General features: G+C 40.8%; 1 protein-coding gene and 1 pseudogene across 2 annotated transcripts in view; one reads left to right on the top strand and one right to left on the bottom strand.

The window, feature by feature from the left end:
* The first annotated feature begins 482 nt into the window (after positions 1–482).
* The window catches only part of znf385a (zinc finger protein 385A), a 58030-nt gene continuing 32427 nt past the window's right edge, over positions 483–26085 (top strand). The window contains exon 1 of the mRNA XM_084916891.1: positions 483–1149. Within this exon, the coding sequence (XP_084773017.1) occupies positions 1140–1149 (10 nt within the window). The 5' untranslated portion in view covers positions 483–1139. The remainder of the gene's footprint in view (positions 1150–26085) is intronic.
* On the bottom strand, positions 17514–19441 carry LOC146363781 (uncharacterized; annotated as a pseudogene). Its single transcript, XR_014799087.1, has 4 exons — positions 19300–19441; positions 18990–19142; positions 18614–18703; positions 17514–18513 (listed from the first exon to the last, which is right to left on the bottom strand). The product of XR_014799087.1 is annotated as an uncharacterized LOC146363781 (transcript).

Genomic DNA, 26085 nt, shown 5'->3' with positions numbered 1-26085 from the left:
TCTGTCGCTTTCTATTTCATCTCTCCTTTTTGCTTGCTCCCCCCCAGTCCCACTCCCAGTCTCAAGTCTATCCCCTTTGATGAAACCACAGATGTTGATAAGAATGTGTAACTTTGTCTGGGTAGGTTGAAAAGATGGAGGGAGGAAAGGGAGAGAAACACAAACGAGCACAGCGTTAAGGTTAATCCCCTTACAAGTCCACACACACATGGAGTCAAAGGGTAGCGAGGCGGAGGTAATAAACAGCGAATGCAATAGACAGAAAACCAGGCTCACTGTGAGGGGGAGATGGGTGAGGAGAGTGTGGCAAAGAAAAGTGAGAAATTGGTTTTGGGAGACAGCATTTTCAGTCAAGCTCTGTCTCCCCTTCATGACTTCCACTCTGCATGATGACAAGTGCCTGCTGCTGTTCCCATTGGTCGAACCTGCCACCAATCAGAGCAGAGGCATGTAAGGTGCCTTTAGGTTATATCCAATCCCTAAAAAACAAGGAGCAGAGAGAGGGAGAGAAAGCCAGAATGGGAAAGGGAGTTGTGTGCTTCATAGAGAGAGACCATAGCAGATGTTGACTTTAAAGTAGATCGAACTGCTTTCCTTTTGAAGTGATACAGTAGAGAGGAAACTGGTTGTCAGCTGTTTGTTGGAGACCACACCACAATTCCTCCTGGCTGCTGTGGAGAAGAAGATCTTGGCTCTGTAGTCTCCCCCCCTGCCAGCGTGATTGGCTGTCACACTTTAGGCTCCCCCTTCTCTCTTTTTCTTCTTCACTCTCTCTCTCTCTCTCTCTCTCTCTGTCTCCTCTGTACTGTCCTGAGGCTTACCTGAGCCACCACTGCAGAAACAGAGGACCCCCCTCCTCACACACACACACACACACACACACTCGTGCTGTTTCTCTCTCACACTCAGTTTTTCACCTGGATAGGGCAGGCGCAAGGGACGGCATGTGCAGCAGCAGCAGCAGTCTCCAATCTCTCCTCACATCTAGCGCTACCTCTCTGAGTTGCCTCTTTCTGGAGAGTGGAGAGCAACTCTGAAAAGACATTTTGGAGCCATTGTACACTTGGAGAAAACAGGAGAGACGGGGGGCAGTGAGGGAACACTTGTCAACCCAGGGACACCAAAGGCAACGCACAGCAATGATTTTGGGTGAGTTGTTGCTTTTTGGTGCATCGGATTTTAGAAGACATCAGTCAGGCTGTTGTATCACTAATCCCTACTTAAACTTGGCCACCAGCAGCTCTGTTTTATTTATTTTTTTAGTAGTCTGCTGGGTTTTGATTGCACAGAGACATCTGTCAATACCAAGCGCCTGGGTCAACCTTTAAATTACAGATAGTGTTTGTAATTACGCTAATAGTGTGCCATTTATGTGGCAGGTGTGAGTGATGACATAGAAGGTCAAAGCATTTGCGCTGGACTGTATCATTATGGTCTGTTTGGTCACATGACCAGACTCCACCACTCTCATGTTCTGTCAGAAGGGGCTAAGTGACAAAGATGGTTTCAGCTGAACTTGGTGATAACTGATGTCATGCAGTTTTATACAAACAGTCAGTGCAGAATTCGTGACTTTCTTCTGATGATTTGTTGCTGTGGCACTCAATTTCTTTGCATTGCTGCCATCCTGATTAATGATAAGCATCCAAGTCATCAAACACATTTTAAAAAGAAGATTCATTCCTTAGCATGCAGGAGAGTATAGATTCCAGTTACTAGACATTGTTGTGTTGTGAGTCAGCCAGCACTTTCTTCTTTAGTATGCTGGTCTCATAGTGGCCATGTCTAGGCGAGGGGATTCTGTGTGGTCTGTGTGCGCTTTGCATTCGGCTTGTAGATTCATACAGAGGTTTTAAAAGGAAATTCAGCTTGTGAAAATGTTCTAGAGTCTTCTTATTTGTATATGGCCATGACTGTGAAGCCGTGTGTGCTTATTGCCCATGTATTACTTCGAAATGTGTGTGCGCGTTGCCGCACGCTCTCCCGGAGAGGCCACTTTGTTTTAACGCATGCCTGGGCTGATTCAGGCGCAGTTCTGCTTCTCTGCTCTCCCGGCAGGCATGTTTTTCAAGCAGATAACTTTAATGATTATGGGGAGTCATGCAGTCTGAGGTGTGGGAGCTCAAAGTGTGTGTGTAGCTGTGAGCTAAAGGTTTTCAACCAGTCACTAAAGTTTTTTAGAACAGCCATCAAAGAGATAACTTTTTCACTTTGGGAAGGTTTTTAATTTTGTTAAATAACATTAAAATTTATCTCTATTTTAAGGGTTATATTTTGCGCTTCTGAAGCTAGTTAAAAATGAACAATTCCTCGACTTGAGCCTCATGTAACAGACAAGTACTGTCTTGATCAGGTTGCAGGTGGTAGCAGCTCCCGTAAATGATATTTGGGTAGGATATCTTAACACCAACATTCCCCCCCTCAACTACAACTCTGCTGGTAGAGGTTAAACTTTAGCGTAGTTATTGGAGTGTGTGTATTTGAATTTTGATGAAAGCAATATCACACGGAACGTAACTTCTGTTGTGCAGTAACATAAATTTGGCCTTTGCATAAAGACTGATGTCAGTGTTAACTGGTTACACCACAGATCTTTTTTCTATTTTACAGAAACGGTAATAATGAACTGTAGCTCTAACGTTCAAAATCTGTGTGTTTCTCATTGCATCTAATGATTTGTCAAACCTTTCCACTTCACACCTGCTGAAAAAGCTGACCCAAGGCTTCTGCTTATTAAGTTGTCACTCAGATAGGCATCTTTCATTATTTCTGTCTGAACACTGAGATTTTCTCGTGCCTAACATTCTGCTCCATTTGCATGATGATGTGGCTACTGAGTGATTTGACATTTCTAGCTTTCTTCTTCTGAAAAGGGTAATGTCATTGTAATGACCTTTACAATTCTGGCACTGGTTGATGTCGACCTCCAATCAGCAAATTTCCTGATTAAGCTCCCTGATATAAATCTGCAACGTTGTGATAACATATCTCAATTGGAAATGTGTGTCGTTATAAAAATGCAGTTAAAGAAAGAAATGTGTTTTTGAGTATGCCTGCGAGAACCGCATGCTCCAGCAATTGTGTCTGCATGGCTACTGGTGTTTTTCTCTTTCCACTGTTTTCTGTGACCTTGAGCAAACAACCTTTACCAGTGCGGCTCTGTCCCTGATGCTGTACACAATTCTATTGTCATTAGCTTTGTCGGCATTCTGGAGGCCTGACAGAGGCTTTTGGCTGCTGTAATAGTAATGACAATTCTGAAGTTGATCATTGCAATGGCAGTGTGCTTATATACAAAGCTGCAGGCAGCCAGCGTAGCTGTCTGTCTGCTGTCTGTCTGTCTGGCATGGGCTCTGCACCGAGGTATTGGTATGAGACTGCTGCTGGTCAGTACATGCGTGTGCGCGCATGTGTGTGTGCGTGCGTGTGTGCATGTCTGTGCACGTGTGCATGTGTGTGTTTGTGGATAAAAAAGAGAGAGAAACAGCAAGAGAACAATGGCGACCTAATAACGAACGTGATCACTGGGCTCCTGTTAGTGTAGAGCTTCTCAGTTGACTGTGGAGTCATGGTGATCAGCCGCCATGATGTCTAGCACAAAGCATCTACGCCTGGAGTGAGTTTCTGGTGTGGAGTCCACATTTAGACAGGAACTGTCTGTATTGCCCTCTTACTGTCACCAGATATTGCATGGTGACTGTCTGACAAGCATTCCTGGTAAAATCTACTTTGTTAGCATCATTGCAAAGTTTTTGGGGGAGGACCTGTCATGTCATGAGCAGTTCATGTTTAAACGTTGCTTCATGTCTCATCTGTCTTGTCTGTTTGAGTCAGATCTGACCTCCCAAGCTCAGGGCCATGCAGCCGATCTGTCTCTTTGTTTTTGTGTTTGAGCGTCCACTCCTACCTCATCTGTCTCCATAAAGTTTATCTTTCTGTTCCTGCTTATTCCATTCACCGAGCTCTGCAACCCCCTTCTTTTAATTGACTGCACACACCTGGTTCCAGAGGTCAAGTCAAAGACATCATAAAAAAATGTGTTTGAGCAGATCAGCAATGCCCCCCCATCCCCATTTTCTCCATGACTGTGCTGCTCTCTTTGTTTATGTCAAAGTGACATAGTAATTATAACTCATTAATGAGCCAGACATTTGGTATTCATGCCCCAGTATTTTTCCTCTATGCTTCTTTGCATATCCAAGATATAAGGGGAATACTTGAGAGCCGCTGGAACTGCAGGAATTCTGCAACCCCATTTTCTACCTTTCTGCAAAGTGGACCTCTGGTTTCACCAGTTTGTTTTGTAGAATATCATGATGCCTTTCAGCAGGAAGAGGTAAGACTATGGCATTGTGCTGTGTGATCTGTGTGATGAGTAGCTCAGTGTGCTTGACCCACTTCACCTTTATAGCTGCTCTGCATACCAAGGCACAGAATAAAAAAGACTTATTCCCATGACAGTAATTACAATATGCCACAAAGGTCAGGGCTGACCTAGCATGTAAGATAAATGTGGCACTCATTTGTAGGGGGACTGTATAATGTGTGTGCAAGGGATATTAGGTGGATGTATGTGTGAGCAGGAGCAAGTGGCAGGCTTGCCACTTCTTTCTTTAAGTCTAGCTCACCCCTGGTTTGTGGAGATCCCTCTTCCATCAAAAAGCTGCTAGGTCTCTTCCCCTCCCTGCCTGGCTTTTCTCTGTTGCTCCATTTGTTTATGCTGGAGTGACTGTGTGTCAGCAGGTTGTCAATACTGTCTGTAAGAGACTCTAATGAATAGGCCTGTTATTGGACTGGTGGGATGGAAACCCATTGTGTTTGTTTGTGTGTGCGTGTGTGTGTGCACATGTGTGTGGCACACTGCGGAGCAGCAAAAGGTAAAGGTGTGTGATTTCCTGACTCCCATGTTTCCACTGGTCTCCCCACAGTGCCCTGTATTAAAGTTTTTTTTAGTAAAAATTAGAATGATCCCGGAGTAAACATAGTATTTTTTTGTGAGTTATAGTCATAAAGTAAAAAAAGCAAACAGTGAAAATAAAACCGATTTGTGCCGTTTATGAAGCACCCACTAGGGCCCACGGCACCTGCCACCACCACCAAAAAAACCTGGCGCTTTGCTGCTGCGCTGTGAAGCACAGAAATGCACCTGTGCGTGATTATGGTGTCACATTAGTGCATTCACCAAGGCAAGCTGGCTGACTACTTACTGGGAATCCTGGGGCTACAAGACACCTGGGAGTTGAAGCCTGGAAAATGTTCTGTATGCTTCAACAGTCTGTCTGATCACAAAGTGGAAAGAGGCACAGATGATTCTTCACGCTGCAGCTCTCTAGTGTTTTCAAAGAGACAGTGTTGCCTTTATCATGTAGAGGTGTAATATTTTTTGTCATCTATTTTCCTGATGTCTTTGCTTAATTGTGCTCTTTTTTTTCATGACAAAGCTTACTAATAACTTGATTGCCTTTTATTTTATTTATGTTCGTGAACTGTGACCTTCTTTTCTTTAGGATTTCCTGTGTGCAACAAAAAATTGTTAATATGTTTATCCACATTCCCTATGCAAGGTGGCTTAACATTGCACAGGCGTTCTCTTTTGCCCATACTGGTATTGAATCACCTTGTGTCATACAGCTGCTTTGATGAAAGACTGGAGATCAAAAGCTTTGCTTCCTGTTTAACACTGCACTGCCACTGGTTAAATATTTAAGTAATCAGTGTTTTTACATTACATGAAAATATAAAAAATCACATCTTCAGCTCTCTCTTTTAAGATATATAGATATATATTTATATATAAGGGTTAGTGAATCATAACTGAGTTATAAGTTCAGAACAACTCCTGTGAAAATGCTGAGCACTTACATGGCACTCTGTTATGCAATGGTTTATTTTATTCTTCTCTAACATAATTTGAAATACTTGGACTATTAGGACAGTGCAGTGACATAAATCTATAATAAGACCATTTTTATATTCACTGCTTGTTGAATTTTTGATTTAATTGCATACGAATTCTGCAAATTAAATTGAAGAGATTTGAGTATGGACATTCAGTGTATACTGATATTATCTGATTTAGCAGTTTGTATGTCATATATGGAATTGTGAAATAATTCCTATACTCAAATGTTTATTTGATCTCTTATTCCTTTTGTTTTCTCTTTACTGATCACGCTCATGTATAGACAGAATCAAGCATTTATGATGATGTAATGATCTGATAATTCACTTGCAGTTTTGTAAGGTTCAAACGGCAGCCAAGTGTAAAAAGGTTGAGCAAAGCTAACGTTTGGCTGCGAAAGATGTTGCATTAATCATGCCTGTTCTATTTCTGTGTGCTCAAACGAGAAGAGAGTAGAAGTGGAGGGGGAAGAGAACGAGGAAAGCAGATAGATAAAATGGAGTGAAAAGTGTCCTCATGAAAGAGAATTAGCTCTTTCCAGCTCTGGGGGGGAAGAGGAAATTCCTCTGAGTGCTGTTGAGATAGGGTTTCACACAAAGACAGAAGAGAAATCAATTGAGTTGCAGCAAGGTCATTTCATAGGAGCATGGCTAGCAAGGAGGAAGCTAAAGGGTAGAAGGAGGATCTCCATGAAGCAAGCACAGAATGAGAAGCGGGATTGAGTGAGTAGTGTAGGAGGACTGGGACCTAAGCGATAAAGAAGGAAATGAGCAAACAGTGAGATGAGGAACGCTGGATGTGGGGTGGAGTGACAATTCTTTGGTTACAGCTTGGCTAAAGGGTGAAATCCATGCTTCCTTGTGACAGCAAACATGGAGCACTTCTGTCTCTGTATCATCTGACTCATACCAAGAGGAAATATGAGCAGTATATCTAACATACTGCTGTCCTAAAGCTCTGCCTGAACTTCACTTATAACCACAAGGACATGTCCTCACTATGGTACCTCAGTCATCTAAACAAATCTCACTTTGCTCGACTACATACTGCTGGGCACACAGACTGAATGAATGCTACCAGCGTTTGGTTCCAAGAAGCCTTAAGCTAGCTTTTAATCCTTAATGTTACATGAACAGCTCAAAATAGCTTAAATCTCCACCCCTAACGCCTTCCTTCTGCCAACTAAATCTCTTCCAGCATGTTTAAATGTATGTATGATGCTTGATGATGAGTAGCAGAAAGGCTGGGTGACAAAAAGGCGTCAGTAGGTTGAGCTCTCTGCCCAACCCCTCTGCCCTCTGCCCTCTGTGGAGTCCTGCCCATTGACAGCTAGTGTAGCTAGAGCTATCAGAAGGGTTTAGCGCAGTCTTGGATGAGTGCCGGGGAAGCCTCACTAGCAGGTAGTTATGGAAACCGCATGGCATAGGTCTTAACACAGGCGTCTGGTATGCACACCTGTCTTTGAACAAGTTCTCCCCTGAACATGCGGCCCTACCCCTAAGTAGGAAAGCGGGAGGGATGATAAGGGACTCTGCCGGGACCTGCACCACAGCTCCCTGCCCCTGCCTTGGGGGTGCACAGGGAAGGTAAAGAGAGGTGTGGATTAGAAGGCTGTAAGGGACGCAGGGGTGAAGAGGTACCTGAGGTCATTCATGTGAGTCGTGTATCTCATAGAAAAAAACACCTTTTTGCATTTATGCATGTAAAGATTTTCCACTGGGCAGCTTTGCCTAATGCAGCAGCAGCAGACACTGTTGTGGGATGCACAGATGGTGAAATGGTTGCTTATATATTTAACATAACTTTCAGCTAACATGCAGTGGCAGTAAATGTAGTTCAAAAGAGAACTGATAAAATGTAACAAATGGAACCGAAGAGGAAGGATGGAAACAAACATTTCCATAAAATTAGCATAGTCAGGATTGGTGCACTTGTCCCAGTGAGACAGGAATTACCGCATGAACATAAGCGACTTCACATTACATTTTTCAAATCTGAATAATGGTGGTTAATGTTTGGGCTTGTAGTGGTTTTGCTTATTAACTGTAGCATGAGACGTTTGACAGTACAGCAAAGCAAAACATTTGCCAGCCCATATGCTATAAAAGTAACATTTCTGCCTCCAGCCTAAATTTTCTCATTTTCACCTGCAACGGTTTGTGTAAATGCGAGGTTTTATTTACAGTAGCGAAAAGATGGCTTTTGTGTTCGTTCTAGGCCAATAATCACCAAGCAGCCACTGCCACAAATCTTCATTAGAAGATTAGCCTGCAGAGAGACAGCTTGTGTGTATTGTTTATTTATTTTGGGGGTTTTGCTGTTATTAGTGGTGCTGCATACACCAACATCAGCCTTGGTTTCAGACTGCTGCCAGTTAAAATTTGTGAATATGAGCAAAATTCACCTGAGACTCGCAGTCTTCAAAACACATGCACACCAACAGTCTGTCCTTGTGGTGTTTTATTTTTCAAATCCTTATCCTCCTCTGTCTGTCTGCATCTTTCCAATGCATATGCTCAAAACAATATATATATATAATGCTGTCAGCTTGCTCTCTTAAGGTGCATCAGCTGCCCAGTAGGTACTCATACTCAAGACAGAACAAATTAAGGTCACAGCAGGGAGAGGACAATGCCATGTGTGTCTGTGTGTGGGTATATATGTATATTTTTATATATATATATATATAAATTTTTTTTTTTTTCCTTTTCTGACCTCCAAACAGTGGCATGACTCCAGAGAGTGGTGTTGTCAAATGGCTCCTGTCCCACTCAGAGGACACTGACCCTCACTGCACCATTTTGCAGGATAAAAGGTGCCATCCCCCACATTTGACTTTAAACTAGGAAACAGAGTGACGACTGAAGACCGTGGTATTAAATTTCCCTTTTGTGCCTGCGATTGTTGTTTCTCATCCTCAGCTTTTAGTTTCATTGTACCTCTACTAAGAAAACCTATTGTGTTTAATGTTTAAATTTAATAACACTTTCAAAGCGGTGCCAGTTTCAGCAGCACCTGCTAAAAACAGAAAAATAAAATCTTTTCTTGAAATTGCCTTTTTTTTTTTTCTTAATTCACACACCATACCAGATAAATAAAAAGAAAAAAGTAACAGGAGGACAAGCTGGAAACTGAAGCATCTTCTATCATCTGTAATCAGCAGTGTTGGGAAGGTTACTTTTAAAATGTATTCCACTACAGATTACAGAATACATGCCCCAAAATGTATTTTGTAACGTATTCTGTTACGTTACTCAATGAGAGTAACGTATTCTGAATACTTTGGATTACTTAATATATTATCATGCTTTTTACAACTACATGAATGTACTATTGCTGTGTGAATTATTACTTTTACTGAAGGTTACTCGCCATACAAATACCGACTAGATTTTTAAATCTTAATATAAAATGAGTAACAGTAGGTGGACATTAGGTAAGGCTGCACTTTTTGCAGCGATCTCATATAGAAAACAGTTTCAGGCGTATATAAAACAGGTCCGCGGCTCCAAACTGTAGTAAAGGGACCTCTGACTAATACGTCGGGTTCATGTCGGGCTCGTAGCTGAAAACTAGCTTTACTTTGTTGTCTGTGTCAACTTTGCTAGCGAGAGACAGAAAGAGGCGTTGAAAGGCTGCTCCAACGGAGCTTATTGTTTTGGAGGAAAACACAAAAAAAGTGTACAGTCGAGTCTTAATAGCTTACTTACAACTGGGCTCGTCAGGCACTCTTTTTGGCTGCAGTGGTTATTATTATATTTACATGTTTCCAGCTCCCGTTTCTGCTCGGTGACAACTCGTACATTTCGACTCTCCTTTTCCCCCCTCCCTTGCTCACAGACACATAACGAGTATGGCGGTCTATTCTCCCTGCAGCACGGACTACACTGCCCATGAGGCTACGTGCTTTAGGCCTATGCCTGTATCACTCTGCCTATTGCCTTCATATTAAATCATTTTTGTGAATATTTTTTTAAAATATTTCTTCACGTCATTATGCGAGCCGCAAGTAGGGGTGACATGGGCGGCGAGATTGAGACACAGGTATTAGATCCTCTTAATGCGTGTTTTGTTTGGAGCGTGGAAACCAAAAATAGAGAGGGCATAGCTAAACATATGAAACAGGAAAATACCGCCGTGTAATCCCTTTATTTCAGCAAAGTAACTGTATTCTGAATACCACCTTTTTAAACAGTAACTGTAACAGAATACAGTTACTCATATTTTGTATTTTAAATACGTAACGGCGGTACATGTATTCCATTACTCCCCAACACTGGCAATCAGTTTTATTCTCCTTCACTAAAAAAATGAGTCATATTGTCCATATATGTGTGGGTCCTAACTACCACATTGTGGACCTCGACCCGTAGCTGCTAACTGGTTAGTTTAAGTGTTTTCACATCACACAGCTGAACGCTAAAATTTTGACACTTTAACAACTAAGTTCCTCTCTAAAAATATTTTAAAAGACCCTTTTGATTCCACTGTTTTATCCTTTATCCACTGGCAGTTTTTCACCCGGCCCTAAGCATGAAATACTTGACCCATTTCACTAGAAACCAAAGATGACTATTGATTTTAATCATTTTAGACCAGCCTTGTATTCTTCAGTGCGCTGAAACAGGGCTGGTCAAAGTAACTAATGACCTTAACAACAGCCAACTGTTCGCTGCTAATTTTCCTCAATTTTCGTCCAGTCTTCAGTCAGTTGGAATCATGCAGATTTATTGGACAGTCTTTTTTTTATTATCATTTATCATTTGTTAATGATAAATGTTTTTTTCTTCACCTATGCCGCCCACGTGATATGTTCCAAAAGCCTCTATCCATAGCCATTTCCCCCCCTCTGTCTATATGCTTCCACTGGAGCATATTATTAGAAAGCACAGTATTGATTTTTCTTTTCTATTTGTATTTGCTGCATCTTCTACTGTAGCTTCCATTTAAAATGACTATACAAAGCAACCAAAAACACCAAATCTGTCATCTTGTCTCTCTGATTACTGCCGTTCTGCACACTAGCTGGACTATTCAGCTTTATTGCTCCATTGTTCTGTTGATCTTCATGCTGATCTTCAAAAGGTCTTAGTTGCTTTTTTAAATTGTCACATCTAGAATATTGCAACTCATTATATTGGATTGTAAGATTTTGATTTTGTTGATCATTTTAAAGCACTTGGCTGCAGCTTTACAACCATGTGTGAATCCTAAACTCCTCAGCTAGGGGTTTTATTTCTATCCATACCTGTTTGCTTCTTTTCTTATTAATATTTTAAGTAGCTTCTATTCCTTTATGTAATGGTGAGTTTAATGCAAAATCATTATTATTCCTACAGTATTTGTATATATAGTTGTATATTTATTTAATTCTTTCCCACCACTGATTGGACTGATGGATGAATGTATGAAGTGATAGATTTCTTGTGGTTTTATTCTTGCTCCTTTCCATCCACCTACCAACTCTTGACATGAGGTTGCTTGGTTATCACACTGGCTGGTCCTGGTGGGTCCATAAGTTCCAGAGGGCTTGTCCCTGCCAACCAAAGCCTCAGACCTCCCCTCAAGGGCAGTATCGTATTCTGCCTGACTGTGCGTGCCTGTGTAATCCATAGCTGCAGGGAGAGTGACCTTCACAGCAGGCAGCCTCGCAGCAGGTTGCGTCGCATGGGCTCAGGAAAGAGGACAGGCTGGACAAAAAGGGTGCTGAGGGCAGGACACAGCAGTTTTTAGATAATTAGCCTTTCTTGTTACATTTTTCTACATGTTGGTTCTTCTTTTCCTAAAGGAGCAGATATATATTTTAGAACATTACATTTCAGGGGGACATGTTTTGGTGTTTCCTTTAAATACATTCCCTTTAATTGCTCTAAATTACAGTGAGTGCCACTTGCTTTCGGCCCTTTAAAAAGACTTTTGTATCATTCACTTTGTGCCACAGATATTAGGTCCCATGGCTTTAAATAGTGGAATGCCCAATCTTGAACATTATGAGGAAATGGATTCATCACCACCTAGTCTGTCTTAAAACAACTTTCTGCAGTTTGCTGTCTCTAGGACAAAATGCTATTTATGATGTAAAATTTGCTGTCTGCGTCCAGTGCACACTCCTGAAGTAAAGGTGAAGCCACAGCCGGGAAAAAGTTATTGACAGTTATGGGAGGAGATGACGCAGCCAAATAAGTCTCTGCTCATGAATGATGCATGTCCTCACTGGCCCTGACGGAGAAAGAGAGTGAAGCTGGATGACAGCTGGGGTGCTGTGTGTGCATGGTGCAGAACAAGGTGAGACTCTTTACTGTACAGCCCAGCGCCCTCCCTTCCTGTCTGTTCCCTCTTTCCTTCCTTTAGTTTCTCTTATCCAACTACACACAAATATACACAAAATTGGGAGGCGGAGCTGTTACTCTCCACAGTCTTCAGTGTTCCTGTATAACCAAACACTGACCTTTACAATGCTCTGATTTCCTGCGTTCTCCTACCCTTTGCTCTGTCACTCTTAGAGACCCGCTCTCTTTTCTCTCCCTCTCACGGAGCCCCTCTTGTTCATCAGAAACAATCATTGTGTTTTTCATCTCACTGCCCTGCTCTGCCGCAGTCTGAGCCTCCAATAGCAGGATGGAGAGAGATGAGAGTAAAGGGGGTGGGTGTGGGAGGTATGCAGCATGCAGGGCACAAACGGGAAAGTCTACATAATGGTTTGTTGTCGTCATCACTGTAGCGTCACAGCTGTCTATCCTTTTAGCAGCAGCTAGAACACAAACGCGCAGTCTGCATCATCGGCGTGCCTCTGATTTAAGAACTGTGGTCAAACCTTTAGAAACTACAATAGCAGCCTTCGATAGACACATGATTTTTGGTCATAGCACGTTTGCATAAAATGGGGAATCAAATAGAACTGAAGAGAGTTGTGTTATTTGGTTGTTGTCTTGTAAACCATTGTGTCATCTGGTTCTCTTGGTCTTCTTCTTTAGATAAATGCACCTGCATACATATGTCAGCATTGACCTTAGGGGAATCTGAAAATCTCACGTGTCCTGTTTGCTATGTTTGAGATAGTTGAGAAAGGGTATAACTTGGAGGATAATTGCTGGTGACAAACTACGTCTTCAGACATGGCTACATTGACTTGGATAGAGCATTTGTCCAAGGGAACCTAACAGTGATAGATCTAAATACTTTACGAACGAACCCAGCGAGCATCTGAATAAAACATTGTGCACGGGAACCACATCACTGGGGAAAGCCATTAATTCTTAGATTAGTAGCAAGTGGCTAACGTAGTCCATCACTGTGTAAAGCCGCGTAGCCCTGCACCACCCAAACAAACACATCAATCTGACTAACAGTGTGTGTCAACATGCTCCTTGATTACCATGCTAATCCCAGAGCAACCCGCAGGAGCCCAAAGGAGATCATTAAAATCTAACATGCACACTTGAATATAGCTTCAAGTCAAAATTCATTTTTTACACACACACACACTTTCTCTAATATTCGAAGTTTACAGGCCATAGGTAAAGTGGTGTTCATGACAATGAGTTCAATTTAAATGAGTGCTCCTGTTGTGCGTTGCTATTGCACAGATTCCTCCGTACACAAAAACAAATGATGCATCTCAACAGTTGATATTCAGGCACAGATTTTATAGCACTTCAGCGGTAATGTCATGTAAATGTGTTGTGAGTGTCAGAGATTTCGTGTTGTGTTAGTGGAGCAGAGTATGGCTGGAGGGTGCAGCAGGATGAGGGTGTGCGAATGTGTGCGCACGATTGAGTGTCTCTGTAGAGTGCTTAGTCTTTAGGTGTTCTGTGTTTTAGGCTCGAGTTAAGATCATTTAGAAAATGTAAAATTTTAGGATAATAAATAGCCGAAATGTTGGTTTCATGTATAACAAGAAAAAGGGAGGCACGTATAGGTATTTGACCTGGTTCAAAATACTATTTAATATCAAACCACAGTGTTCCTGTGAAATAATGTTGCAACTTTCCTACCTGATAAAAAAAACACGTTCTGTCAAGAGCAATGTGTTTTTATTGGAGGAATGCAGACCCTGTCTGTACTCTGTATTCCCTGTCTCCTAAAAAGTTTTCATGTAACTAAAGAAACTAAAGTTCTCAATTAACTTGGAAGAAACACTATTTTTATCTAGACCTACATTTGTAATCAACACATCTTTTCCATTTATGGTCTTGTTTTCCTGCTGCTGCTGCTGCTCCTTTTTTATATGAGTAAACATACGTCAAATGGAGCTGCATTCTTGTCTCACATAACTCAGAAAATGGAGGACAAGCTTTAAATGTGACTAGCTTTATAAATAGCTCCATTTTATTTTGAGCCATGATCTTTTACTAAGCTAACCCAACTAGTTTCCGTGCCTAAGTCTAACCGAAGAGTGTGTGAAAATAAAACTTGAAAGTATTTATGAGAACCCAAAAGGATTGGTGAAATAGATACTGATATTATCTATAGTAAATATACTAGAATCGCAATGGGATGTGATGAGGAAAGCAATGTTGCAATGTTGCAATCTTTCATTGTCACCTCGCTTCCTTAGGATTGGAAATATGCTGCCACTGCACATGGTAATCTCACACATACACACACATGCACACTCACCATGGTACCATTGGGCTGTCTTCCAACGTTAATACACAGGGCTGACGATGCTGTGGGACTGCGTGCACGTCACACTGTCACAGCATAGCAAAGGAATAGAGAGCGAGGGAGAAATGGAAGGAGGAGGATTAATTTTGGATGCATGGCATGTGGAGTTAAGATAACCATCTTTTTCTGCGGCTCTTCTCCACCACATGGTTTGTTCAATTACCATTTACTGCAGAGACAGAGAAGGGCAGATAGAAAGAGAGGGAGAGAGGGGAACAGTGAAAGGGAATAGCGGGAGCCATGGAGGAGGTGGAGGGGAGGCGCTCAGTGATGCAGGGGATGAGGAAGTAGACGTGAAAGAGTTGGAGAGAAGGTGGTGAGTGCAAAAATAGAGGAAGACAATAAAACCATTCTGTAAAGGGGTAAGGAGAGAGCATAGGACACGGAGAGGGACGTGTGGTGCGCACAAACGCGTCAGAGTGTCACGTCCTTACCTGACACGACTCTACCAGCGACAAACATAACATTTCTGGTTTGATTGTGTAACAGCTTCGTAAAAGCAGGGCTTCTGTTATGAAACGCTGCCACTGTTTTTGCTTTGATAAGTGTCAAAAGCTGCGAGTGTAGCTTAAAAAAAATTACTTATTCAAACAGACTATTCCCACTGCTCTGCATGGGGCACCAACTGTACCAAATTGAGATATTCTGAGATGGAGCTCGATCCACCAGCCCCTCTCATCTCCCCCTTCTTTCCAGCATCCCCACTTTTAAATCCTAATCCCTCCCTCCTTATCTTTCTTCAACCCCCCCCCCCCCCCACAACTATTTTCTCCCTCTCTGTCTCTCTGTGTCTCTGGCTTTCTCTGGGTCCAGTATATGGAGCAATTACAGAGATGATATCCACTGTCAGTCAGCGGCTCACAGATGAAGCTGGGCCTCTTTAACATGCTAATGGAACGCCAGATTCAATCAGGGCTTTGTGTGGCAGAGGGGAGGGCAGTGCCGCTCATTAAAAAATAAATCATAATAACAAAGAGGCCCGGGCAGCACAGGCAAGCAGCACCTACACTGCAGCATCGGACTTGGTTTTCCTCTCTGCTTTCTCAGAGCCCTCTCCTTGACTACTGTCCCTCTCTTTATGAGATTATGTCAAATCAGCACTTTGTCCTTTCAGGCTTTGTTAATCTTTCTCCCGCTCTTGTCACTGTCGGATATGTAAATTTTGGAAAATTTTACAGAGAGAAGCTGACATCTCTTCCTCCCATTTCCAGTCTTTGTGATAAGATGAGCAAAACTGGAGCTTCTCCATATGGAAAAGAAACGGAAAGAAGAAGAAAGTAGTTTATTATTTATATGTATTTTATCTCTGAATATCTCTTTGGCTATATACCACAGTTAGCTCAGGAACATGGCTCCTTTTGTCATTTTGCACATACAACATTAACTTTGGTTTCTTTTGTAGTTAAACCTTTTGGATGAGTTGGACTCCCATTTGCCTTCAGAACTGCCTAAATTCTTTGTGGCTTAGATTCAACAAAGTGCTGGAAACATTTCCCAGAGATTTTGGTCCATATCGACATGAAAGCATCACACAGTTACTGCAGAGTTGTAGACTGCACATCCATGATTTAAATTATCCACACACATTTTAAAGGCGCTCGAAATCCAATGACTGTGGAGGCCATTTGTGTGCAGCCAACTCATTGTCATGTCCGCAAAATCAGTTTGAGATGATTTAAGCTTTGTGACATGATGTGTTATCCTGCTGGAAGCAGCTGTCAGAAGACGGGTACACTGTGATCATAAAGGAACAGACACGGTCAGCAACAATACTTAGGTAAGCTGTGGCATTTAAATGATGCTCAGTTGGCTGACGGGCTCAAAATGTGCCAAGAAAATATCACCAACATCATTACACCACTGCTAGCAGCCTGAACCACTGATACAAGGCAGGATGAATCCATGGTTTATGTTGTTTATACCAACATTTGTTATCACAGTAGACAAGTTAACATTTCATCTAATGTTCTGTTTCAATTTTAGTGAGCCTGTGCAGACTGTGCCTAAATGGACAGTTAGTGTCATGTGATTTCCTGATTAGAGTAAATATATGCATCAATGAGCAGTTGAACAGGTGTACCTAATGATGTGGTTAGCGAATGTATTGATAAGCATGAGCTTAAAATAACTAAAAAGAAAGAGGGGCCACATGTATAAGTCATAGCGGACATGAAGCCTTACATGAAACATAAGCATTTACTATTAGACAGCATGATAAATGCTCTTTATTTCTATTTCTTTTGCATATCGATAAAGACCTTTATCGATTTATTTATTGACCTTTTTGGATAGATCTCTCCTAAAAAGCAGAAAGGTGAACTTTTCTGCTTGATAAATTGATGTGTATGTTGACAAAAATATAATTCTACCAAACTGAAGGTAAAACCTCTTAAGCGCCTTACAAAGTCAAAGAGGATATTGTACAACTGATGAGCAAATTGATTCAGATACATAAGCCTTGCCAGGTTACCCTTTAGCATCTTATGGCTCTCCAATTGGAAGCCAGTGTTGCTCATCTCCAGGTGTCCCTGCTGCCCCGTTGTAGATTATGATTGAACACACACTGAAAAAAAAAGTTCTTTCAATTTACTTGATTTTATTGTGTACATCAGTCCCACATAATATGAATAAGAATGACTGACTTAATTTTCCACTTTCCCTCAAGTAATTAATGTTTGTCAAATCAAAGTGTTTTATTTACATCAGATTACTTTAAAAAAAATCATGTTTGATGTACTAATATTAATCTGTTATCATAATATCAATGTATTGCATAATGTCAATATATTTTAATGTTTAACACCAACTTATTTTTATTTGCCAGTGGTACGCAATGATATTGTGTAATGTAAACACATTGCAATTATGTTCCTGCAACACAAATTATGGCTTTAAATCCTACTTAATTTTTTCAATTGAACAATTAACTGATCGTTATTGACAAAAAAGGCAAAGACTGTGAGTGCTACTGAACAATTCACCTTTATTAAACTGTAACAGCAGTGAAAGCAGCAATTCTGCCATGAACAAGTCCAAAATCACATCCATATAAACTTGTTAACACATTTTTTAAAGATAGCCTGCAGAAATAACTAAAAGAAAAAGTTAGTTTGAGAATATATTTGCAAATATTTCCCAAAAAACTGACCTTAGCAGCAAATAAAAGAAAATGCTTATAGATGATCCTGTCATCTCTTACATATAACATTTGCATTAATTACACAATTGAAAATTTAAACTAAATTAAGACTACCTGAAAAAAAGCAACACGCTTTTATGAATAAACAGATTTACACAAATATAACTTGTGTATTATTTGACAACAGTTTCAGCTTCTGTACAAGTATTTACCTGTACAAGATTTCAACTAAGTTGAGCCTTAAATGACATTGTCACTTAACTAATACCAAACACCTACATGAATCTTAATCTTCCTTTCAAACATGTAAGCAGGACATTAAGGTTGACTCAGAACATATTGCTAAAAATCGTCAGTAAAAATTTCTTACAACATGATATCAAAAGGAAAAATCATCCTGCATTGCAGTCACATGGGGGGAAAGCAATAAAAACACAAGCAGTATAACATTACTGAACACAAAATGAAAAACTGCAAAGAATTGCAGAAGTGCAGTCTTTGACTTCTCAATGAAACAGATGGTTTTTGAAAGCAAGAACTTTAGAGAGTTTAGCTCCATCCAGTTCCATGAAAACCTTCTGGAAAACGTCAAAGTTGTAGCGGAGATCAGCAGGGTAGGCAAGGTTTAATGCATACATGAGTCCAAATAGCATTATCACAGCAAATGCTACATTATCCAAATTCTTCGCCACCCTGATGCCTGCAAGGACAACTCTTGTTCATCTGCTGAAGCTTGCTCTTTAAGAAGATAAATTCAAACAGTGGTGTCTTCAACAGTCTCACTGATGGCACGTTCTTCCATGCCCTGTAAAAGAGAAGCCATGTTAGTCATTTCATGCCAAGTAAGTAATATGACACACTGTGGAAAGTCTGAAAAAAAAAGAAAAAGAAAGACAAGTACATACCACATACTCCCAGATAAGCATGCCAGGGTCTTCACCCAAGTAGATACACACTCCCTTGACACACTCACGTCCAGCATCAACATCTTTACACTGAAATGAAATGTATGTAATTAGCATCTTCATTCAGCCCTTGTCCTTCATTTAAGTTTTAATAGTGTACTTTACATGAATGTTTTTAAAGTAAAGGCACACAAATTAATAATAGGTTTACTGGCAATTAATAATAAGTTGACAAAGTGAAGGTTAAAAAAACAAGCAGATGTAAAAATACAAAATGAGAGAATTTATCATGGGAAAACATTTGAAATCTTCCACAATTATAAAGTTTCATCCAAAGAGGATCATGTTAAGTGAATGTTGAGGCTTTATCACTTACATTATCCATTTATGCCACAATTCTTTTCAGTATTAGTCCAAGCTCTCCTCTTCTGTTGACCAACTTCACCAGGTTGTCCAAGTGGAGAGCCAGCTGAGACAGGAACTTTGTTTGAGGGGGGATGGTGGCAATTCTCTTAAACTCAGTGTTGATCTGAAAACATGAGCACAGAGGAATGAGCTTCAAAGGTTTAATACCTGGAAGAAGGCTGCAATCACTCATGCTGAAGAAATGGGCTGTCAAATAACAACTGTGCCTTAACCATTTTAGGCTAATACCACAAGAACACCGTGTATGAGGCAAACCTTACCTCATGGAAATCAAATAGATCAGGCCATCTTGCCATGAAAGCCTCCACCATTGGTGCATCATGAACAACTTCATGTCTTCTGTATGAAAAAGTCTTTTCCATCTTGAGTTTCACCAACTCTGTTACTCTTTTTTATGTCCATGTGGTGGGCTTTGAAATGTCAATAGCTTTAAGAGTCCCTTTGTCTGCTACTTCTGAAACTGAGGTAAGGTTAAGAAACTCATTCCCAAACAATGAATCCATAAACCGAAGTCTGAAACTGCCCTGAAGACAACACTGTCTCTTGACTTCAACGATGAGATCCTCAGTTGATTTAGGCGCTCCATTAGAGAGTGAGCCTTCGACAGGTTCCGTCAGCCAAAACAGTCTTTAGGACCATAGGACTCCCCATAGGACTCTGTAAGCAAAAAAGAATTACATATCAGACATTCAGAAAGAATCATTTCAGTTTAGTTTTCATAAAGCTATCCATACCCAATAGTCAAAGTTATAAAGATCAGACATAAAAAAAGAATTTATCTAATGAAATACATGCGATTGAACCTATTACACTTATATGAACACCTTTTATTTCTATATGCCTTTTTAAAGTCACAATGTGGACTGATCCAATCTCATAGTCAACCAATGGATAAGTATCAAGGAGTTCACAGAGTGAAGCGAGTGTGAATATTCTTGTGGATACTGGGCTGAGCTCAAAAGCTCTGTCGTGCTCTCTGTACCAGCCACCAAGCTCTCTGACAATGTAGAATATGCTGTGGTACAATGCAGATATGGTTTTTCAGTATTCTGGCAATCCACCTGCTGCCCTTTGGGCCAGTACCATTCCCTTTCTATAAGTTATGCCCTTTAATGTCACACACTGTGCAAGGTTGACCTCTAGAATGTCAGGGAATATATACCTAATGACTTAAGCTATCTCCTCTTTAAGCAAATCCACTAGAAAGGCCGATACAGCTGAGACCTCTAATTCAGACTTGCCAAGAGATGGGGAGTTTAGATGGTAAGCTATCATCATCTGATGTTTTGACTTCTGTAATCATAAAGGTAAAAATTCCACCATCACAAAAAACATTAATTTTAATTGAAAAAAGGTATTCCAGTCCAGAAGAGCATCAATGGTTTCTTTAAAGTACCAATCTTTCTCTCATTTATACATAATGTTTTGAGAAGCAGCTCACATATGTTCTACACAAAGTAGAAAAAAAAGGGGGGGGGTCCTAATTTTTGTTAGGAAAATTCACAATACATCACTTAATAAGAGTACTCTGTTGAACAAACGTATCTCCTTGTAGATATCTGCTGTATTATTTGGGCTTGACCAATAGAATATTCAAATATTCAAGTGACACTTCACCTAAAACAATGACTAAATGGAAAAATGATTTGGCATTTATGGGCACAGGTTCTTAAATCCACGTCTAAGGTGGCAGGATCCTTATTATAACTTGAGTGCGTGTCAGCAGCAAGAATTAAGGTATGGCACTGTGGGGCTCCCAGCTTCTTAAACTCTGGCAGTTACAGCCAGACTAATTAGCCGCTGTAGCCATAACTAGCAAGAGTAACACAAACACTATTGGGCTCTCTCAGTGACGTTTTAACTTGCTAAGCCATCAAAAATGTCAGTGCTCTCTGTCCCATGCATAAATTCCATATCTGACCGACAACAGCTGTTTTCTCAGGACTATGTGCAATTTGTTACTATTTTTCAGCTTTAGCCACAAAGCTAATACCAACTTTAGCTAGCACTGTAAAAACAACATGTAGATGCATTACAGATTACGTTTCATATAGCATGCACTACAACTATTCTGTGAAAACGTACCCAACTAAAACAAATGTATTTAAATTACTTACCTTCTCAGTATGCCTGACTCAGTGCCAAAGGTTGCATGTGGCTAAACAGTCTTCCAGAATCTGGCGGTCAATTGCGCTCTCCTTAAATTATGTTGTTGTCTTATTGGATAAGACTCTAGGTCTTATTATCCAATCATATTTAGTTGTTGTCTTTGAATATATTGCATCATTTCCGGTTGTGGTCAAACATGATTACAATGGTTTTAGTATTCTAATTTAGTCACTTTAAATCAATGCAAGAAAAATGAGTAGTCTCAGTATTGTTTATAATCAAGTAAATGGTACTTTATTTAATCATGTAAATAAGAGAAACATGAAAGGCTTGTGTAGCATTAACCAAATTCATTTGTGCAAATTCAAAAGCCTGCCAATTCCCATTTTTTCAGTGCAGCTACAGTAAGGTGTCGTCACATGTCAGCGTGAATGTTTGCTTCACAAGTCTTTTGCGTCACAGGGACGAAGCTCTGATGTAATTCAGCTGTCACATTTAACAAGCATATTGCACCACATTCAGTGTCTGATATCCTCATTACTCTCATTACCATACTGCTTTGGATTGCTTCTCAAAAGCCAAGCTCTCCTTTTATCCATAATGCGCTTTGTTTAAGATCTCTCCATGGAGGTGTGATTCATGGATGCTCAGTTCCTCTTTATTCATCATGCATCAACACTAAAAGAAGAGAGGCAAGTTTGTGTGTGTGCCTTTTGTGCTTCACATTTCTATAGACCAAAGATTTATTATAGCTAAGATCAACCTGAGCTCACTGAATAATGCATCACCTGCTATCATGGAAAAATATGCTGAATATGTCTCAGCTGAGCTTAAAGGTGTGGAAGTGGGTATGAAAAGTGTAAAGCTCGCCCTCGACTTAGCTTGTAAGTACGAGACAACCAAAGGAAAGCATTCCTCTCAGCTTTGACAAACGAGCTTGGGTCTGGTTCACAGAGGTTTCCCTTTTTCATAAAGTGAGCACTGCCATGGGAATTAGCATCCATGCGGGGTGTTTTTGTGTGGCTAAATTTATATTAAAAATCTCTTCAAGAACTTTTTCAGCTCAGCTTTTTGAATTTCAGAATTTCAATTTTATGCCTAAAATTGCTTTGTGGCTTGCCTTCCATATCTGACTGTAGTTGTAGGGTGATGAGTTCTGATTTAAACAAAATTGTCATTTCTCGACCTCAATGACAAATGACATTACAGCAGAGCACTTAAAGAGATTGAGCCGTGGTAGGATTGCTCAGAACTGGACAGAGAGGCGCGTGTTAGAGGACATGCTCGTTAGTTATCATATTCATAGAAATGGCACTGCAGGCCTGAAATGAAAGCAGCGCTTGTCAACCTCATAAAGTATCCTCCCCCACTCTATTAGGCTGATAGCATATTGCCCTCCATCCTCCTTGGGGAATGGAAGTCGGTGAAATAGAGTGGCAAACACAAGCAGGGGCACATTATGGTTGCTGCTCCTCAAACACTGCAGCTATATAGTGTTTAACTCCCAGCCTCCTCCTTCCTCCAAGCCATCATGCCTCCTTCCTTTCTCTTCGTTTGGGGTGGGGGTCTAATCTCAGAGAGAATCTCATGCTTTTGTCGATCTCCTCCGAAGTGTATTTGGGTTGATCCACCTGTTTATTGTTGAGTGATAGAATTCCATACCTGAGGGCACTAGTCTCTGAGCGGTGCATGGGAATGAAGTCACAGGCTATTGTTCCACCTGGGTGTGTGACTTGAGCCCTGAACAAGGGAAGAAAGGGAGGAGATGGGGTGGGGCGGGGGGGGGGGGGGTTTGGGTGGGGGCTGGGTGGCATGGAATAAATGGGAAAATGGGAGCAAGGAGGAAAACAACAAACAGCCAAAGACAGGTGGAGAGAAGGGAGATAGAGGAGGTTCATGCTCCAGTGTGCTTCCTTCCCAGAAGAACGCCATCTTGTCATCCTGCCTCCTGTCCCTCCTCTCCCCTTTCCGCATAGGTGTAAGCGGCTGTTAAAACAGTAAATCAGTCTTTTTCAAGAGACACAACAAAGCAATGCCCCCCTCTCCCCCTAACCATCCAGCATTCCAACAGTCCATCCATCACTGACTCAGACTTTGCCTGCAGCTAGTGATACTCAGATGCATCTCCTCTGGACAGCAACTGTGATCATGTTACTAGCCTGACTTTTGGCAAGGGGAGGAGCATTCATTACAAAAGAAAACTATATGAAAAAGATAGAAACCTGAGAAAGAAAGAATGAGAACAGACAGCAGACAACTTGAAGGGAAGCATGGAGGAATATAGAATTTTCTCAGAATGTTCTCTTAGCTTTTATAAAAGTGTTAAAACTGTTAAGGTTTGATCCCTCTAATAGCTCACATTCATGTCACAGTTGTCAGTTACAACTGACCAAATGCAAAATGCAACTGTACAGTATTTTTCTTTGTCTCTTTTAGCTCCACAACAAATATCTTTTGATGATCAAACGTGACTCTGAAAAGATTGTCACCAGCTTCAAATGATGGCAGCTTATAACATCAGTATAAATTCACAACTGCTGCAGTGTATTATAATGGAGGGTTACATCTCAAATAGTGAAAACCCCTTAGGAGCTTCATATAGTGCATATAAAACAGCATCTTTGTAAAGCTAATGTTCATGTGTACAGGCAGAAATGATTTAAGACCGACATTTGGTGGCTTTTTATGAGAGATCCAGCAACATAAAATATTTTTGGCTCATTTGTAGAAACCTAAGTTCTACAAAAAAGACTGAAATTAGTGGAAGCAAATTGCTGTGCTTTGCATTTGCCATTAAAGGTGCTTAAGCATTTAGAGTTTAGTTTAACTGCCCTTATTTGCATCAACACAGGTGATTTTATACTTTTATACAAACTTCCCAATCATTACTCACAATTAAGTGATGATACTTTCATTTTAACTGAGGCTGCAAAATATTGCACCAAGCATGCATTGTATGTTTTTGTACCCATGTTGAACTGGGCCTATGGCTTAAAGTTAGAAAATAAATTCAAACTGATTCCCTGACGAGGGCAGCCACACAGAGAGTGTGTGTTTGCACATAGAGTGTTTGTGTGTTTGCTTTATGCTCCCATTTTGACCCTGTGTGCCTTGTCTCTAGCTTCTGCCTGTGTTGAATTGCACAGCAGTGTTCGCTCTGTGTTCTCATCATCCCTGGCTGTCCCCTCCCATTAACCCTGACAGCTATTCGTCTGTCATTATTGACCTCAAAACAGCACAAACCCTCACTGTCATCGCAGACACTCGCATACACACACACATAGACAGACATGCACAGACTACACACTTGCTATGCCTTGCCCTGAAAAATCATTTTACGCTTGTGCTATAGTTCAAGTTAAATTACATAGCACTTTTTATGACTGTTGAGATAAATATCACACTGGAATGCAATGAGTCTCAGGCCAATTCAGACTTATTTTCATTAAGTCAGTTCCTCCTCCTGCCCTGAATGGCTTGGTGCAGGTTGTAACATGAGAACCAGCAAGTGGCTACCCCACCAAAGTGTTTCATTTTAAGTGCCATCATTGATTTAAGGTGGAACCACACAAAAACTGTATATTAATCACGTCAAGTAACAGAGAAACGTCATTTTATTGGACCACCTTTACTGGGAAATTTTTTGGGAGATTTGACTTTGTAAAGCTGATAAAAGCCCTAAAATATATACACTTAAAGTCCGTGTAGATAGATAGACCATCCCACTTGATCTTTGTTCACGCATGTCTATATCAGTGTGTGAGTGCCTCTATCTACACATACCCTGCAAATAAACAAAACCCAGTAGCCTCCAAAAGTTCAGTTTCCAGCAGGAGATTTATCTGAAGGATTAAAAGGGTGTGCATCTGCTTCTGTGGATCAAGCACGTGCACTGGCCCTCGTATGTATTCTGGCCAATTCTGGACACTGGGTAGCACTGAATTGTAGATTGGTAGCTGGAGGTAGGTAGGCAGGGATCTCAGATGCAGGCTGTCTTCACCTCATTCCATGCCATTATTTTTGCATTATACCTCCTCCCCTAGTGCCCATCTTTCTTCTCTCCATGACTCTTGGAATCCCCAGTCAGCTCCTCTGCGTCTAACGAAGAGACAGACTGGCAATTAAATCCTCCCAGCCTTGATTCAGCTACTTAGAAGAGATCAACGTGGGATCTTTTGGGGGGCTTTTTAAGGCCTGCCACTGTCATATTATCTCAATAGGGTGTCATTACCGTCCCATCCAGGCTATCATTAAGCACAATATTCCCCTCTGGGAGAGCCGGAAGGTTTACCTAGCTGTATATCAAGTATGTCTAGTGCATGTGGGATTTTTTTTTTCTGAGGAGAAAATATGTGCCCGATTTTATTTGTAATATTTTAAAGGAAAGCTTGGCTTTCAATAGATCTTGAGTTCCCTCATCAGATTGGAAAAGACAAGGCTTTCTGGTGTGCATTTGTGTGCTCAGGATGTGGATGATGAATTCATGTTTGTTTGTACAGTGACCTAAAACTGCATGTAAAGCATGGATCACTCAGTGGAAGCTAGTTTAACTTTGTTTGACCTTCAAGTTGCTGGCATTTTTTTTATTTGAGCCACTCAAAATAAAACCATGCATGCTGCAGCATGTACTTTTCTTGTACTTTGCAGTGCAATTACAGTAAAAATGTGAAACAGCTCTTCTCCAAATTGGTAGGTTTGGTTAAAAAAATCTAACAGACCTACAATTAGCAGAGAAAATTTAAGCTTCTGCCACCAATGCAGAAAAATGTACACAAATATGCTTGAGTGACTGTATGTGTGTGTGTGTGTGCGTGTGTGTGTGTGTGTGCGTGTGTGTGCTCATAACTCTCTTTCCAGTGTATTTTGTATTCAAGACTGAGGCATGTCCTAACTGATACCTAACATTAAAGACTTGGAGAGCAACCACTGTATCCCTT

The sequence above is a fragment of the Perissodus microlepis genome, chromosome 20 (assembly GCF_051167445.1).
Source record: "Perissodus microlepis isolate ML-2025 ecotype Zambia chromosome 20, ASM5116744v1, whole genome shotgun sequence".
In the NCBI taxonomy this organism is placed as follows: Eukaryota; Metazoa; Chordata; class Actinopteri; order Cichliformes; family Cichlidae; genus Perissodus; species Perissodus microlepis.
Note: the sequence above shows the minus strand (reverse complement) of the source record. Positions and strands in the feature narration are given on the sequence as shown.